This window comes from Pantherophis guttatus, chromosome 2 (genome assembly GCF_059756535.1).
Source record: "Pantherophis guttatus breed Tessera chromosome 2, ASM5975653v1, whole genome shotgun sequence".
NCBI classification, from domain to species: Eukaryota; Metazoa; Chordata; class Lepidosauria; order Squamata; family Colubridae; genus Pantherophis; species Pantherophis guttatus.
Window position 1 is genome coordinate 262,246,792 of NC_142064.1, and position 18,825 is coordinate 262,265,616.

Here is an 18,825-nt window from a genome sequence, read left to right on the forward strand (position 1 = left end):
AGGACAAAAAGAATGTCAGATTCCTCTCTTCTTCGGCCACACAGTCAATCTCACTAGCTTTCATTTTATTTTAGGCAAAAGGTCCTTTTAATTAAAATGAAGAGAGGCCGGGTTGGGAGCAGCAGTGTGGGTCCAAACTGGCAACCCAGCACAAAGAGTGGCTCTAATCCAGTGTTTCTCAACCTCAGCCACTTTAAGCCATGTGGACTTCAACTCCCAGAATTCCTCAGCTGGGGAATTCTGGGAGTTGAAGTCCACACAGCTTAAAATGGCTGAGGTTGAGAAACACTGCTCTGATCACTCCAATAAATCGCTCTGGATGGATTCGAAATATTTATATCCATAAGAGATCAATTATCAGAGATATATTATATTATAAGTGATATACCATATTTTTCAGAGTATAAGACGCAGTTGCCCCCCCCCAAAAGTGGCTGAAAATTTTGGTGCGTCTTATACAGCGAATGTTGCGTCGAGGGAGAAGGGGTTGACGCGGAGCCAATCAGATATTCTAGAATGGGCCGCCGTGGCAGTGGGGAAGGGGGTGCAGCGGTAGCGAACAGCCGCGCCAAATGGGCTGCACTAAAATGGGCTGCGGCAGTGGTGAATAGGCCACAGCAAACAGGCGGCGGCACACGGGCCACACCAAATGGGCCGCGGTGGCAGCAAATAGGTCGTGGCAAATGGGCCGTGGCAGTGGTGAATGGGTGGCAGCGGCAAACGGGTGGTGGTGAATGGGCTACAGCAAACGGGCCAGATGAATACCAGATGGATGCTGGGAGGCAGAGGCAGATTTTTTTTCTTTTTTTCCTCCCCAAAAAAGGTAGGTGTGTCTTATAGTCCGGAGCATCTTATACTCCAAAAAATATGGTATCTCCCTCTGGGGAGTGTCTTGCAAGTATTGGTTCTTTTGCATGGTGTGGGGCACACACCCCATTTTCCTTAGGCTGACATGGCAGCTCAGTCCCAGCCCCATATGCTCTTTGGGGCATAGAATTTATTACCTCATTTTATCTTAATATGGTGTGTTTCACCTGAAACTTGACCACCAAGCCTTCTGCCATTTTGATTGTGGGAGGCAGTTGATTGTTCCTGGCTCAGTGTGTTTTGCTCAGGCCTACACAAATCTCTCCCTCACCTTTTGTTCCTGGAGGACACAAGCATCGAAAACCATCTGCCGTCTTGGTACAGGTTCCTCCATTGAGACATTTTTGTGTTGGCAGGCACTGGAAGGAGAGAATTTGTCATGACAGGTAGTCCTCAACTTATGACAGTTTGTTTAGTGACCGTTCGAAGTCACAATGTCACTGAAAAAAGTGACTTATGACCATTTTTCACATTTATGACTGTTGCCGCATCCCCATGGCCATGTAATGCTTGGCGACTGACTCATATTGTGACGATTGCAGTGTCTTGGGGGGGGGGTGTCATGCCAACACTTTTTGCAACCTTCTGACCAACTAAGTCAATGGGGAAACCAGATTTACTTAACAATCGTGTTACTAACTTAACCACTGCAGTGATTCACTTAACAACCATGGCAAGAGAGGTCGTAAAAGGGGGCAAAATTCACTTAACAAATGTTTCACTTAGCAATGGAAATTTTTGGGCTCAATTGTGGTTGTAAATCGAGGACTACCTGCAGTAGTGATAAAATCCAGGAACCCTGGATCTGGGACTACAATATTTAAGCAAACAAGTCCAGTTCAAGTATCACTTACAGAAGTTTGGTCAGCTTCTCCAAGGAAACGTCCAGCAAACGGGAGCTTGTTTCCCTTGTCGTTCGGTTCCACAGTAGACCTGATCTTAGGATTGAGACGTTTTACCTAAAATTTAAGTCAAATTGAGCAACACAAAAGGCTGGAAAGAAAATCAAGTCAGAAATGAGGACTGGAAATGAGGAACTGGACATGTTCCCTGGGTGGAGCAGAGTAAGTCACACTGCCAACCAACCCCGTGCATTTTTAACAGCTGCTTCCTTTGCAGACCAACATCAAAGGTCCTTGAATGGATTTCCACGCAATGACATTTTCTCTGCTCATTCCTGGAGGGGCAGCTACGGTTAAAAGGAAAGGGAATTCCGTCCCCGCCCCCACCTCTGATCGGGTTACATTCCCTCCTTGAGAGTTTCAAGAATCCATTACAGCAGGGGTGAAATGCTCCTGGTTCGGACCAGATCTCCCGATCCGGTAGCGATGGTGGCTGGTGGTATAGAGAACCGGTAGCAAAAATCCCTCCCTCCCATGCCCAGCTGAGCGCGCCCAGCCACGCCCACAGAACCGGTAGTAACAAATTTTACATTTCACCACTGCATTACAGTGATGTCGAAGCTATGACACGTGTGTCAGAAGTGACACGCCGCATTCGGGTGACAGGCCACCCATCATCCACACCCAACAACGATTCTCAAAAACATGTTCTCATGCAATTTTTTTCGAGGTTGTGGAGGACTGTGGGAGGTTAGGGTGTGCTCTCGCGTGGCCTCCAGAGCCTCTAAAAATTGTGTAAGAATGGGGCATGCCTTTGCACAAAGTTTGTAGGCTACGGAGGTTACGTGAGAATGGGGCATGGTCAGAGGTGGTATTCACTTACCTTCCCTACCGGTTCGCAAATATGATCGCGGGCGCATACGCTCGCTTTGCTTGCACGCGCCACCTTCCGCACATGCTCTATGCTCACACACGTGCCTCCCACGCATGCACACAGCCTCCAAAATGTGTCTAAATAGGACGGCATTACGTCCAGGTGGATGGGCGGGGCCTGTCGCAGTTGGCGCTACCAGTTTGACCGAACCGGACAGAACCGGCTGAATCCCACCAGTGGGTATGATCTTGCACAGCCTTCAGACCTTCCGGAATTTGTGCGAGAGGGCCGTGTTCTCATGCAACCTCCGGAGCCCTGGAAATGAGTTTGTTTGAGCTATATGTTGTTTTCATAATTATCTGACATTTCTTTATAAAGTACATAGCAGGAGCCGTGGTGGCGCAGTGGTTAGAATAAAGTACTGCAGGCTACTTCTGCTGATTGCCAGCTGCCTGCAATTTGGCAGGTCGAATCTCACCAGGCTCAAGGTTGACTAAGCCTTCCATCCTTCTGAGGCGGGTAAAATGAGGATCCAAAATTGTTGGGGGCAATATGCTAACTCCGTAAAAACCGCTTAGAGAGAGTTGTAAAGCATTGTGAAGCAGTATATAAGTCTTAGTGCTATTGCTATTGCAAGCACCGCATGATTTGACTATTTTTTATATATTTATTTATTTATTTTATTTCTATACCGCCCTTCTCCCGAAGGACTCAGGGCGGTGTACAGCCTAATTAAAAACACAAAGACAGACAATATTTAAAAATGATTAAAATTATTAAATATATAAATGATCTTATAGAGAATTCTCTTTCATTCTCTTTCATTGAGGGGAGGGGAGAATGACACACCAGCAGAGTCAAATTAGGCATTTTCCAAAACTTTGAGGTGTCAAGTCCCCAAACTTCACCCTCTCTGATCTAACAGATAGATGCCATCACCCACCTGATAGATGAGATTGGACAACCATTTGTCTGAAATAGTATAAGGTTTCCTGCTTGAGCTGGGGATTGTTCTAAACTCACCTGGCAACTATTTTTTCCAGTCTGGTCCGTGCAGTTGTCTCCGTTCTGCTTGGTCCTGTGTTGGCAATGGGGGCCACCCCATCCTGGAGGGCAGAAGCAGTGGGGTCCAGACTCCTTCACTCTGCATCGGCCTCCGTTCTTGCAGGCGTCTGTAGCATGTGGTAGAAAGAAACAGATGGGGAGACCTCAGTTGACAGGCATTTAGCTCAGGAGGGTTTTGAGATGCCATCTGCTTATTCAGCTGCATTCTGTAATGTGTGGGGGAAAACTGCATAAAATCCAGAATTTCAGCATTTGAGCCTTTCTCTGGGTGATTAATACAATAATAAGAAAAGTTTTACCTATTCTATTTCTCTCTGTTACAATGGAATTAAAAGCACAGGAGCAGGGGCGCGAACATTGGTGAAATTCAAATTTTTTTACCACCGGTTCTGTGGGCGTGGCTTGGTGAGCGTGGTATGGCTTGGTGGGCATGGCTTGGTGGGCATGGCAGGGGAAGGATACTGCAAAATCTCCATTCCCACCCCACTCCAGGGGAAGGATATTGCAAAATCTCCATTCCCACCCCACTCTGGGGCCAGCCAGAGGTGGTATTTGCCGGTTCTCCGAACTCCTCAAAATTTCTGCTTTTTTCTTATTTTCCTCCCCAAAAACTAAGGTGCGTCTTATACTCCGAAAAATACGGTACTTAATCTCGATGTTTTTAGTGTTTTTATTGTCTTAAAATGTTTTTAATTGTATTTTTTTTTATTTAAAAAGTTTTAACAGTCATTACAACAATTTTCCCCCCTCCCCCCCATCCCCCCTCTCCCTCCAACCCCCCTCCCCCCCCGACACCCACCCCCCCGGACTTCCCAGAGCAAAAACAGAGTATAGCATAACAAACATAAGCTAAAATAAGCTAACTTTCTGTGGTCTCCAAACTCCCCCTTGCTCTTTAACTCCCCTTTCAACTAACTAAACATATTCAAAAAGGAAATATAGATTTCATTCATAAGCTATTTGAAAGTTTTTGTATTTTTTTTATAAACCGCCCAGAGTCATTGACTGAGATGGGCAGCTATAAGAATTGAATAGTAAATAAATAAACCATGATTTATAACTGTAATTCAAGGTTCAATTAAGGTTGTAAGTCAAGAACTACCTATCTTTTGTTTCCTATCTGTTCTCTCTGTCAAAATTTCCAATTAATGTACATGTTCCAAAGATCTTAGGTCATCATTCTGCATGAGACATATATAACATTTCTCAACTTCAACATCTATAAGATGTGTGGACTTCAACTCCCAGAATTCTTTAGCCATCACGCTGGCTGGGGGAATTCTGGGAATTGAAGTCCACATATCTCAAAATACCCAAGGTTGAGAAACATTGATCTAGAGGCCCTTATGGGTACTAGAGATTGGTGACTAAAACAGCTAATAAAATAGTAATAAAAGTAATAAAATGAATATTGGGATTCTCTCCAATTTGGTCCTTTCAAAGTGTGTATTCCATCACATAAAGCAGGGTTGTTGTTTTTTCAAATTGAGCTATATCGGTGCACTTCAACTCCCAGAATTCCCCAGTCAGCATGGAGTTGAGGTCCAACTATCCTAAAAAGTTGCCCTATTTGAATAACACTAACATAAAAGAAATATTCCAAAAAACTTTGGACTCTCACATTTAACATGTACTTTGCAGAGCAATGATGTGTGAGAGAATCAGCCAAGAGGATTTTTCAGAAATTGTGCAGAGCTGGTGCTGCTGCTAGATACTCACAGTCTGAGCAAAGATCCAGGGTAACTTGGCATTTGCGTCCTGAATAACCTCTGGGGCAGAGGCAGTGAAAACTTCCAGGGCTGTTAAGGCAAGTTCCAGCATTCAAACAGGGGCTCGAAGAGCATTCGTCCTCATCTGCATCGCACACTGCCCCTGCGAGGGAAGGAAGAATCGGTGACCCAGGGAGGAAGGGAGCAGATGTGTTTGAGAGCTGCTGGGCTGCCCGAAGGAGGAACTGACAGATTCAGACCGTGTTACCTACGTAGCCGCTGGGGCAGATGCACTGGAAGGATCCTTGGCGGGTCAAGCAAGTAGCCCTCTGGTGGCATGGGCTGGAATTGCAAGCATTCACCTCTGTGTCGCACAACTGGCCGGTCCATCCAGGTGAACAGGTACAAAGTGGTCTGGGAGAGGAGAGGAGAGGAGAGGGGGGAGAAAGAGAAAATTATTTTATTTTATATTTTCTTTTTGTTTTTGTATTTGTTATTTTATTTTATTATTTATTTTATTTTAGATTTTAGATCATTTTAGATTATTTTAGATTCATTTTATTTTTTATTTGATATTTTATTTTATTATTGATTTTATATTTTATATTATTTTTTATATTTTATTTTTATTTTATTTTTTATTTGATACTTTATTTTATTATTAATCTTATTTGATATTATTTTATATTTTATTTTTATTTCATTTTTATATTTTACATTTTTATATTTTTATTTTATTTTATTTTATTAACAGGTTATATGGTGTCCCATCTCATGGCCATGGTAAACCTGGTTCTGGTTAGCTTTATTTTAGAGGGATTTTGTAATATTACTGCAGAAGAATGACAGTGAAATCACAGCTTCACAGACCAAATTGGGGAGAGGGCTTATCTCATCTGCAGGTCTTTATTAAATGCCAGCGTACTCCCCATTGCAATTTGCATGACTTAACTCCTAACAGGATGCACATTATGCAAATTAGGTCATACATGTCTATTAGTGCAATTATACCGTGATGCAAATGATGTTAATTGACACAAATGATTAAGGAGGGCTATTTACATAAAGATGCTGCGATGTTAATGAAGGGAATTGGGCCAATAAGGTGTGTTTATTTCGCATGGCTTTTAAAGGGCTTGGACTGGACTCCTTCAGATGCAGACAGGCTCCTCATGGGCCCTTTTGGGAATTGCTTGGATGGAAATTTCAGGGGGTTTGAAATCCAATAAGCTGGAGAGCATTAAACTGAGGTTCTATTCTGGGATTTGGGAAGGTAAAATTATATATAGGTAGTCCTTGATTTACGACCATAACTGGGACCAAAATTTCCTTTGCTAAGCAGGATGGTTGCTAATTGAGTCATGCCTAATTTTATGACACTTTATGCCATGGTTGTTAAGCGAATCACTGCAGTTTTTAAATGAATGATATGGTGGTTAAACATATCCAGCTTCTCCCATCGATTTTGCTTATCGGAAGCTGGCTGGGAAGTCACAAATGGAGATTGCATGATCCCAGCAGTGGTAAGTTGTTACCGGTTCGCCCCAGATCGGGCGAACTGGTAGCGGTGGCAACAGGAGGCTCCGCCCACCTGTCCGGATGCTTCTGCGCATGCATGTGAGGACCGGTTGTAAGTCACTTTTTTCATCACCATCATAATTTCAAACTGTTATAAACAAATAGTGTTGAGTTAAGGACTAACTCTATATATATACTACGTCTACCAGATTATTTTTTTTCATGGTTCTGGGTCTCTGATCCTCAAACATTTAATAAAAAAGGAAGTCCCTGGCTGTGATGAACAGTAATTCACAATCTAGTAGTCCAGTTTGTAGTAGAAATTGTAGTTCAATTTTGGATTGTAGCCCAAAATTTCAAAATGGTGACAGTGGCAGCACGATTAACCTCTGCCTCTTTTTAAATGTGTGATGTATGTGTGATACAGATACTCCTCAATTTACAACAGTTTGTTTAGTGACCATCCAAAATTACAATCATACTGAAAAAAGTGACTAATAACAGTTTTTTATGTATATCTCTATCTCTATCTATTTATAGACTACCTCATTCAAATTAAGACCCCTAATGCTATTGCATTCTTGTGTAAATATAGGGTCTTAATTTGAATGAAGTGATCTACAAATTTTGGTGTGTTCTAAAGGTGCTTTTTTAGGAGGCAACTAGACTTTCTTGTGGGTTTTTTTTAAAGATGTTTTGCTTCTCATCCAAGAAGCTTCTTCACCTCTGACTGGATGGTGGGAAACGGAAGGATTTATATTCCTTGCAGACAGCAGGTCATTTGCATCCTTTTAGAGAGTCCTTTTTTTTTTTAAATTTGATTTATATGCCGCCCTTCTCCAGAGACTCAGGGCAGCTTACAGTGCATTAAGCAATAGCCTTCATACTTTTGTATATTTTATACAAAGTCAGCTTATTGCCCCCACAAACTGGGTCCTCAATTTACCTACCTTAGAAAGAATGGAAGGCTGAGTCAACCTTGAGCCTGGGGAGATTCGAACTAGCAGTAATTGCAGGCAGCTGGTGTTAAATTACAATGCTATCAGTCTGCTGAGCCACCAGGGGTCACCTGAGTAGTGCAAATGCACAGATAAACCACAAGCGCTTCAACGACACTCTAAAAGGATGCAAATGACCAGCTGTCTGCAAGGAGTATAAACCCTTCCATTCCCCACCATCCAGTCAGAGCTGAAGAACCTTCTTGGATGAGAAGCGAAAGGCCTTCGAAGAAAAAGTAAGAAAGTCCAGTTGCCTCCTGAAAAAGCACCTTTGAGACAACCATGATCTGGATGACTGAGAATCTCCATTGACTTTCGGTGTGTTCTAGTTCTCATAAAGTTAGAGGGAGGGAGGAAAGAACCCTGCTGAGACTTGCAGGGTTCTGTTCCTATAAACTTATAGGTAAAAGGTAAAGGTTCCCCTTGCACATATGTGCTAATCGTTCCCGACTCTAGGGGGCGGTGCTCATCTCCGTTTCAAAGCCGAAGAGCCAGCGCTGTCCGAAGACGTCTCCGTGGTCATGTGGCCGGCATGACTAAACACCAAAGGCGCACGGAACGCTGTTACCTTCCCACCAAAGGTGGTCCCTATTTTTCTACTTGCATTTTTTATGTGCTTTCGAACTGCTAGCTTGGCAGAAGCTGGGACAAGTAACGGGAGCTCACCCCGTTATGCGGCACTAGGGATTCGAACTGCTGAACTGCCGACCTTTTGATCGACAAGCTCAGCATCTTAAGCCGCTGAGCCACCGCGTCCCTATAACGTTATAATAAAGGTATATTTATTTTACTTTAATAAAAGTAAATTTATATTTACATACATGACTTTGGTTTCCTAGTCCGGTCTACCTTGAAGAACTGATGGATCCATCCTTACCCGGATTCTGTCCCGCGGCAACTGCCTCCGTTAAGGCACTGAAACGTCCAACAAGGGTCACTGAATTCCTTGCAGAGGGATCCTGTGAACCCCGGAGCGCAAACGCAGGTGAAGGAGCCGGGGGCATTGACACAGGTTCCATGCTCGCAAGGGGCACCACGACAGAAATCAGTATCTCTCTCGCACTGAAGTCCCTCGAAACCTGGGGACAAAGCGTTGACACCATCAATCTTTTCCTGCCTTTAACCTTACCCTTATCCAAAGCTTATCCTGCGCCAACTCAGACAGTTCAGGCTGCCCCAGGAGCTGATGACGATACAGGTCTACAAAGGAGTTAATGAGTCTGTCATTTGTACCTCTGTAACCATCTGGTTTGGCACAGCAACCAAACAGGACAGGCAAACAGACTTCAACGGAGAGTTAGGATTGCAGAAAAAACAATTGCAATCGGTCTGCCTTCCATTGAGGACCTGTGTACTGCACGAGCCAGAAAGAAGGCTGTGAAAATATTGACAGACCCCTCACATCCTGGCCATAAATTGTTTCAACTTCTTCCCTCAAGGTGACGCTATATGGAATTGCATGCCAAGACAACCAGACACAAAGGCAGTTCCCCCCCCCCCCGTCCATGCTACTGCTCTGCTAAACAACTATAGGAAGCCCGCCCCCCGATTAAATATTCTTTATTCTTAATATTAAGAGAGGCAGAATATTATATTTCCCCAAAGGAGAAATGGAGAAACATGTTCTTAAAGGCAGAAAGCAGCCCCCAGTCTTTCTTAATAGCGCACAGCAAATGCCTGAAGTCTTTAGAGATGGATATTTTGTGCCCATTGAGAAAGACTGGGCCAGCCTATTCAAACACACACACACACAAAAAAAAAACAGCTCCAGCTTCAGCTGATGGGATTAAGAATTTACATCCCCCACCTAAATTCTAAGGACAGGACCTCTAGGACAAAGTAGGATTAACTCACCACCATTAGACTAGGAAAAGACACAAGGCTCGTTACACTGTACAACCCCCTGGAACATCTCAGAACCCTATAAAAATTCATCCATTCCTAAACCAAGGGGTCAGCCACCAAGGAAAAATTGCTTCTGTCACTGAAGTTTCTGGAATCCAAATAAACCTTCTTTCCTTGCAGCCTCCAATCAGCCTCCATTTTATTTCTAGCACCTTTCTCCTGGCTTGGAATCGGACCGGATTTTGCTTCCCACACATTGCTATGTCCTTTTGCAACCTTCTGATAAGCAAAGTCAATAGGGAAGCCAGATTCACTTTACAACCTGGTTACTAACTTAACTACAACTGAGCCCAAAATTTCTGTGGCTAAGCAAGACAGTTTCCTGCCACAGTTCTTAAGTGCAGTTGTTAAGTTAGTAACACCGTTGTTAAGTGAATGGGGCTTCCCCATTGAGTTTCCTTGTCAGAAGGTCGCAAAGGGGAATCACGTGACCTTGGGAACTGTCATAAATACGTGCCAGTTGCCAAGTATCCAAATTTTGATTGCGTGACCACAGGGATGCTGCAACGGTCATAAGTGTGAAAAACGGTCATAAATCCGTTAAGGAGCCTTGGTGGAGCAGCGGACTAAAGCGCTGTTAAATAGCACTTAGCTGCCAGCTGCCTGCAAATACTGCGAGTTCAAATCTCATCAGGCTCAAGGTTGACTCAGCCTTCCATCCTTCCGAGGTAGGTAAAATGAGGACCCAGATTGTGGGGGCAATAAGCTGACTTTGTATAAATATACAAAAGTATGAAGGCTATTGCTTAACGTATTGTAAGCCGCCCTGAGTCTCCGGAGAAGGGCGGCATATAAATCGAACCAATAAATAAATAAATAAATAAATAAATAAATAAATAAATAAATAACTTTTTTCAATGCGGTTGTAGCTTTGAATGGTCACTAAATGGATGGTTGTAAATCAAGGACTACCTGTTCTTTTCTTTTATGACTGCGTAGTTCTCATACATACATTTACTTTAGGGATGATTGCAATGGAGCCACTCGGAGGAGGTTAAAAGATGAGTGGTTAGATAGTAAATCTGTTAAATAAATGCTGAACTCCAGCCAACCTTAGAAAAAGTCTTAGTCACTCTAAGACTGAGGCATTCAAAGGATAGCCAGGGTACAATCTCTGTCTTAAAACGGAAGGAAATCTGTGACTTTCAGCCACAAAGTCATTTGCTGCTAGCCGCTAACACTTAGCAATAGCGCTTAGATTTATATACTACTTCATAGTGCTTTACTGCCCCCTCTTAGAGTCAGCGTATTCAATCAATCGGAATAGAGCTGGAAGGGACCTTGGAGGTCTTCTAGTCCAGCCCCCTGCTCAAGCAGGAGACCCTAAACCTTTTCAGACAAGTGGCTGCCTAGTCTCTCCTTAAAAACCTCCAGTGATGAAGCATCTGCAACTTCTGGTGGCAAGCTCTTCCACTGGTTAATTGTCCTCTCTGTTAGGAAGTTTCTCCTTAATTCCAGGTTACTTCTGTCCTTGATTAGTTCCCGTCCGTGATTTCTTGTCCCGCCCTCTAGTGCTTTGGAAAATAACAATCTGGGTCCTGAATTTACCGACCTCGGAAGAATGGAAGGCTAAATCAACCTTGAGCCGGTCAGGATCAAACTTCTGGCAGTGGGCAGAGTCAGCCTGCAATACTGCATTCTAACCACTGCGCCACCCCACAGCTCATACTACTACCAGTAGCCCTGATGATGTTACCCAGTTAGGCTAATGAAACATCTCCAAGAAAACAATCAAGCTCGGAGATCACCCCTTACTTCAATTCTAAGCTGCAAATATTCTCCTTTATGGGTACAGAGGCCTGAAGCAGAGGGTGGAGGATTCTAAAGTTGAAAGATGTTAGTCCAGGAACGTAACTATTAAAATGATAGATAAGTTGACATACTAGAATATGATGGTCAGAAACTATTGCACAATGCTAGCACTGTTTAAAATAGTATATATGTTATTCTGTTGTTTTTTTTACTTTTGTTTTAGGGTAAGTGAAATGCCAGGACAATTACACTGTATTCAATATATTCAGGTGGAAACAATAAAAATATATCTTAAAAAAAAAGAAAGATGGTAATCCAAAGAGGATCTTCTGTAGGGAAGATGGAGGGATCATGTCCTCTGGGCTCTCTCTGTTGTGGTCCGCCAGCAGCCTGCGGAGCTGGCAGCGGAGTCGGACAGTCAGGAGGATGGGGAGGACAATGGGCCAGTCCTGGAGTCAGGGGAAGGCCCGGATGAGGGCTCTGCGTCGGAGGCAGAGATGGGGCCAGGGCCATCTGGGAGCGATGCGTGGACTCCGGAGCCTCCAGAGGCAGACAGCAGAGAGGCAGAGGAACAGGAGGAGCCTGTTCCTAGTGCATGCATGCAAAGAGCTGCCAGAAGGCAAGAGCAGCTGAAGCAAAAAGGACAACTCAGGAGTAAGGCCAGAAGATGATTGGCCCCTCCCATAAGGCTTAAAAGAGCAGCAACGAGCCGTTGGGTTCTTTGTAGAAAAACAACGTTGATTCCAGTGCTTCTTGCCAGCATCTCTTGAACTTTATGGGGGTTTTGCCAAGAAAAGCCTTTGGCAGGTTGCCAAAGACATCAAAGGTTGGTGATAAGGCTGAAGAATTTGTTTTGGACTAAAGCTGAGAATGAATTAATTCTCAGCTGTTTTAATAAAGTAAGCTTGTTCAGGACTGAATTGTGTTTGGTAATCACTACGCGGGCCTCGGTCATAACACTCTCTTCGCCATCCTCACTCACCAGGGGGACACAGGCAGGCTGTGCCATGGCTCTGGAGTACACAGGTTCCCCCGTTGAGGCAGTGGCCTTGGAGACACTCTTCGACTTCACACAACGGCCCACCGAACCCTGTAAAGGAAAGATCTTAAGGGATCGAGAAGAAGGAGGACCAAACAAGCGTCTGTCAAATGTTGTGCAGCATACATGTCTATCAGTTAAATCTAAAACAGGGGAGTCGTGTTGTCTAACCCAGGAGTGTCAAACTCAAGGTCTGTGGGCCAGATGCCACCCGCAGGGTGCTTAGACTTGGCCCGCAGGGCCGCCCTGGAAACAGCGAAGGATGCCTCTGCCAGTGGCCTTGCAGATGGTCCTCCTGAGCCCCGTTTTTGCTGGCAGAGGGTTGCAGGAGCTCGTCCCAGCTGAAAACGGAGCTTGGGAGCCTGTTTTTGCTGGCAGAGACTCGGGCCACCACAGACGCCCCTGACACGAGTGATGTCAAGCTGGCCACGCCCACCCCAGTCATGCCCATCCCACCCCGAGGACAAACACAATCCTGATGCGGCCCTCAATGAAATCGAGTTTGACACCCCTGGACTAACCAAAAATCAGGAGTACCTTTTCTAATTTATAGAAATTTATAACCAAGTCATAAATTTCCAGGTGTTGCAGCTTAGGCCTCATAATAGTCCTCGACTTACGACCGCGATTGAGCCCAAATTTCTGTTGTTACGTGAGAAATTTGTCAAGTGAGTTTTGCCCCGTTTTACGACCTTTCTGGCCACAGTTTTGTCAAGTGAATCACTGCAATTCATAAATTACTAATCTGGTTGTTAAGTGAATCGGGCCTCCCTATTGATTTTGCTTGCCAAAAGATTGCAAAAAGGGGATCACATGGCACAGCAACGGTCATAAGTACGAACCAGTTGCCAAGAATCTGAATTTTGATCACATGATCCTGGGGACGCTACAAAAGTCGTAAATGTGATCAATGGTCATCAATCACTTTGTTCAGTGATGCTGCAACACTGAACAGTCACTAAATGAATTGTTATAAGTCAAGGACTATATGTAATGTATCACAGGTAGTAATACTATACTATACTATAGTATAGTATTATAGTACACTATAGTATATAGTGAATGATAATTGAGCCTGGAATTACAGTTGTATATCATTAAGTGAACATAGCAGTCATTAACTGAACCCATTGTCCACAAGGGGTGTTCTTTGCAAGAAACCAGAAATAAACCCTGGATTCCAGCAAAACAGCCATAAATCACAGTCACGTGATTGTGGGACATTGGAAACAGCCATAATTGTGGGCAGGTTGCCAAGTGCCTAAAATATGATCATGTGACTGCACGGGGGGGGGGAGGCAGACCTCAAAACTTCGAATCCAGGTCATAAGTACCTTTTTTTGTGGTCCACTGTAACTTTCAACGGCTGCTAAGCAACCAGTTGTTAAGTGAGGATTATCAGTATGAAATGAAATGAAACATTCTAAGAAAGGCTTATGTCCTCAGATAAAAATATTACTTCAGAAAAGGCGCTGCTCGATTCCGACTGATTTCCTATCTGTTCAAATAAAAATAAAAAAAGAAATCCATGATATTTATCTGCATTTTTGCCTAATCCAAGGCCTTCTTACCGGATGGGCAGAGGCATTGGAAACGGTCCAGCAGGTCCAAGCAGGAGGCCCCGTTCTGACAAGGCTGGCTGAGGCACTCATTGAGGTTCGATTCGCACCTGGAGCCTGTGTAGCCCCTGAGGCAGGAGCAGGTGAACGAGCCGGGCGTATTGTAGCAGCTTCCTCTGTGTTCACATGGGTTGCTCCCTGGAGCAGGAGAGAGGAAGAGTCTAGAGAAATTCATGTCATGTAATATATATGTGGGTATCAGTGGTGAAATCCAATTTTTTTTACTACCGATTCTGTGGGCGTGGCTTGGTGGGAGTGGCAGGGGAAGGATACTGCAAAATCTCCATTCCCTCTCCACTCCAGGGGGAAGGATATTGCAAAATCTCGATTCCCACTCCTCTCTTGGGCCAGCCAGGGGTGGTATTTGCCGGTTCTTCGAACTTCTCAAAATTTCCGCTACTAGTTTTCCAGAACCTGCTAGAACCTTGTATTGTATTGTATTGTATTGTATTGTATTGTATTGTATTGTATTTAGTCATGTTTAGGTATTTTAGAAGGCCAGATCCTGAAGATGAAACTCAAATACTTTGGTCTCCTAATGAGAAGGAAGGACTCACTGGAGAAGAGCCTAATGCTGGGAAAGATTGAGGGCAAAAGAAGAAGGGGACGACAGAGAATGAGGTGGCTGGATGGAGTCACTGAAGCAGTCGACATGAGCTTAAATGAACTCCGGGCAGTGGTGGGATTCAAATAATTTAACAACCGGTTCTCTGCCCTAATGATTTCTTCCAACAACCAGTTCACCAAACTGCTCAGAAAGTTAACAACCGGTTCTCCTGAACTGGTGCGTACTGGCTGAATCCCACCACTGACTCCGGGGGATGGTAGAAGACAGGAAGGCCTGGAGGAACATTGTCCATGAGTCGGACATGACTTCACAACTAACAACAAAATTAGAGATGGAGACCCTTTGAGAGCTGTATGCAATGAAATTTCATTTTAATGTATGCCGAGTAATGGGTGAACATATACCTTATTCATTTAAGAGCAGTATTTTCAACAACCCATCTAAAAAAAATCATCGGAAATATGCAGGGGTTGAAAATCTTTGGATTTCTTGTTCAAGCAAAATGGTTAAGGAAATCAAGACTGGAGAAAAGGGGTAGAAAAGAGATTGATTTGTGACAATAAAGTTAGTCTAAGCCCAAGTCTTCTGCTAACTTTATATTTCAAGGATAAAAGTTTGTCAAGTTTTCCTGGAAGAGGTGGCATTTAAATTACATTCTACCACAAGAGGGCGCTAGTGCACTGCAAAAATTTGTCTCAGCCCCTCAGCACAAAAGCCAAGGCAGTTTTTGACTGAGGCAGCAATGAAGACCGATTTAGAAATTTGCAGGTGTTTGGGTGACGCTCGGTCTGGTCCAGAAACAGGTAGTCCTCATTTAGTGACGACCTTGTTTAGTGCCCATTCACAGTAATGAAAAAGCAACTTGGCAATCCATCCTTGCGCTTGTGCCCTTTGCAGGTCTGTAAAAGCTAATGGTAAGCAAAATTGCGGTTTCGCTGAGCGACTGCTTTACTTAACGACCAAGTTGCTCATGCTAATGATGGCTGCTAAACGAGGACTACCTGTATTGCTCACTTGTGGGAATTGGGTATTTTTTTCCCCCCTTCCAGAAGAACAATGTAAACTTCTGGGTTGTGATACATGTTGGACTGTGCTGCCGCTGGTTATTATATTATTATTATTATCCTTCGGATGGTGACAATGCTTGGTGAGTGGGGATTTTTTCTTTCAAGAGCAGGTATCGGAATTTCATTATAAAGTATGCCATTGTATACACAACAAAGTGACAATAAAGATTATTTTAATTTAGCTTAGTTTAGTTTATATTGTAATTTATATCTTATTTTATATTTTATCATATCTTATCCTAGCTTACCTTATCTTATATTTTATCCTACTTTACCCTACCTTATCTTATCTTGTAGCTTATTTTATATAATATCTTGTGGCTTATTTTATCTTATCTTAGCTTAGTTCAGCTTATTTTAGTTTAGCTTAGTTTAGTTTAGTTTATCAACTTACCTTACCTTACCTTACCTTATCTTGTATCTTATCTTATCTTATCTTATCTTATCTTATCTTATCTTATCTTATCTTATCTTATCTTATCTTATCTTACCTTATCTTAGTTTAGCTTAGTTTAGCTTAATTTATCTTGTACCTTAACTTGTAACTTATTTTACCTTACTTTACCTTACCTTACCTTATCATCTTCTTATTTTACCTTATCTTATCATATCTTTCCTAACATCTCCTCTTCTCTTCTCTTCTCTTCTCTTCTCTTCTCTTCTCTTCTCTTCTCTTCTCTTCTCTTCTCTTCTTCTCTTCTCTTCTCTTCTCTTCTCTTCTCTCCTCTCCTCTCCTCTCCTCTCCTCTCCTCTCCTCTCTTCTCTTCTCTTCTCTTCTCTTCTCTTCTCTTTTCTCTTCTCTTGTAGCTTATATCATATCTTGTGGCTTATCTTGTATCTTATCTTATCTTATCTTATCTTATCTTATCTTATCTTATCTTATCTTATCTTATCTTATCTTATCTTATCTTATCTTATCTTATCTTATCTTAGAGTACCTTACCTAAGACTTTACTTTATCTTATCTCTTATCTCTTGCCTCATCTCATCTTATATCTTATCTTGACCCTTATTCCTTCAGCCCATCTTACCCATCCGGCACTCGTCTATATCTTCGTAGCACAGAGCCCCAGCATAACCCAGCTGGCATGTGCAGATGGCATGGCCAGTTTGGAGGTCTGTGTCACAGTGGGCATCATGATGGCACGGATTGCTGAGGCAGGCATCAGGCAAGTGGCAAAGAAGCCCTGAAGAAAGAGATAGGGATGATAAGCAAAACGTTCTTGTCTCCAGAGATAAAAAAATCCACCCTTCAAATCCATCTTTTGGGGTCTTTCAAAATTAACACCAGCACTTCATGCTTTGTGACCATATCCCCAAGCTCCAACCAAGGTTATCAGCTGTTATTTGAGATGCCAGGGAGTGTTTATACAGATAGTTCTTAAGTTACAACCATAATGGAGCCTGCCTATCACAGTCATAACTCATAATTCATGGCAGTTATAAAATGACCATAAAATGAACCATAAAATGATTTTGTGACTGTTTTTGTGACTGTCACTAAGTGTTAATGACATAGTCATTAAGTAAACCAATGGTTTGCTATGGGCGCAATTTTGCCAAAACCCTGAAGTAAGGCTAGTTTTCGGCAAAGCCATCATAAAATGTGGTTATGTAACCATGGGACACTGCAAATGTTCGTAAATGCCCAAACTGCAGTCACGTGACCATGGAGGGGGACCATCAGAACTTCAAATCTGGTACACCCTCCAGGAAGGTTCATTAGAACTTTAAATGGTCTCTAAGCAAGTGGAGGTAAGTTGAGGACTACCTATACCCGTGATGGCACACCTATGGCACGCGTGCCACAGGTGGCACACGGAGCCATGTTTGTGGGCACGTGAGCGTTGCCCTAGCTGAGCTCCAGTGCGCATGTGCATGCTGGTCAGCTGATTTTCGGGCCTTCCGGTCCCACTGGAAGTTGGGAAATGGGCCGTTTCCAGCCTCTGGGGGCCTCTAGGCAGGTGGGGGAGGCCGTTTTCGCCCTCCCCAGGCTACTAGAAAGGCTCTGGAGCCTGGGGAGGGTGAAAAACAGGTCTACCGGGCCCACCGGTAACCTTTTTGCCATTGCGTGCCAAAAGTGGGAGCGCGGGTGTTATGTAAATAGGTTTGTTTGGCGGGAAGTTCGAATTAACTGACCCTCAGCTGATTGGCTGACCACCACAGCTGCAAGGTATATAAAGGGAGCTGGCTCCCCTGGTCAGTTGCTGGAGTCTCACCCTATAATAAAGAGCTGTTGTCACTAACTACTCTGGCTTGCTGCGTCCTCATTCACCCCACATAATATTGGCGACGAAGGTGGGATTTTGAGGCCAGAAGCAGAGGAGAGCTGAAGCCACGTTCAGAGAGGGGACCGAAGACCGCAACCGAATCCAGCCAGGCGAGCGAGCAGAGCACAGGAGAATCCCCGAAACGATGTCTGCCTACACCCCGCCAGCGCCTTTCGACCCCAAGGAAGAGAAGTGGGGATCCTACATGTCTCGGTTCGAGTGCTTCATGGTGGCAAACGACATGCAAGGGCTACCGGACGTTCGGAAGAAAGCCCTGTTCCTGAGTCACTGCGGGCCAAGGGTCTTCGACACAGCCGAAGCATTGTCGGAGCCGAATTCGGTCCACAACATTTCCTGGTCAATGCTACAGACCCTGCTGAAAGACCACTATGCACCAACACCATCGAAGTACGTCCAACGCTATGATTTCCGGCAACGGCTACAGCAGGAGGGCGAATCGATCAGCGAGTACGTCGCTGCCCTGCGTAAGGCCGCAACCCAATGTGAGTACCGAGACCTGGATGAGATGCTCCTAGAGCAACTAATTTGCGGAGTGAGAGATAGCCGGCTCCAGAGAAGGCTGCTTGCGAGGTCAAACCTGACCCTACTCATCGCGCTAGACGAGGCCAGGGCGCAAGAGTTGTCAGTAAAGGCCGCCGAGAGATTAAAGAGCTCCCACCTAACCAAAACAACGCAGAAGACGGCACCAGTGCATCGAGAGGCCGTAAGCAC

The 18,825-nt window shown here is 44.0% G+C and overlaps 1 protein-coding gene across 1 annotated transcript in view; it reads right to left on the reverse strand.

Moving 5' to 3' along the window:
- The window catches only part of NOTCH4 (notch receptor 4), a 58,781-nt gene that overhangs the window by 23,918 nt on the left and 16,038 nt on the right, over positions 1–18,825 (reverse strand). The window contains exons 6-14 of the mRNA XM_060693350.2: positions 16,855–17,010; positions 14,141–14,326; positions 12,513–12,620; positions 8,751–8,952; positions 5,626–5,771; positions 5,368–5,520; positions 3,607–3,755; positions 1,722–1,826; positions 1,139–1,226 (exon numbers count right to left, since the gene is read on the reverse strand). Coding sequence (XP_060549333.2) covers positions 1,139–1,226; positions 1,722–1,826; positions 3,607–3,755; positions 5,368–5,520; positions 5,626–5,771; positions 8,751–8,952; positions 12,513–12,620; positions 14,141–14,326; positions 16,855–17,010 — 1,293 coding nt within the window. The remainder of the gene's footprint in view (positions 1–1,138; positions 1,227–1,721; positions 1,827–3,606; positions 3,756–5,367; positions 5,521–5,625; positions 5,772–8,750; positions 8,953–12,512; positions 12,621–14,140; positions 14,327–16,854; positions 17,011–18,825) is intronic.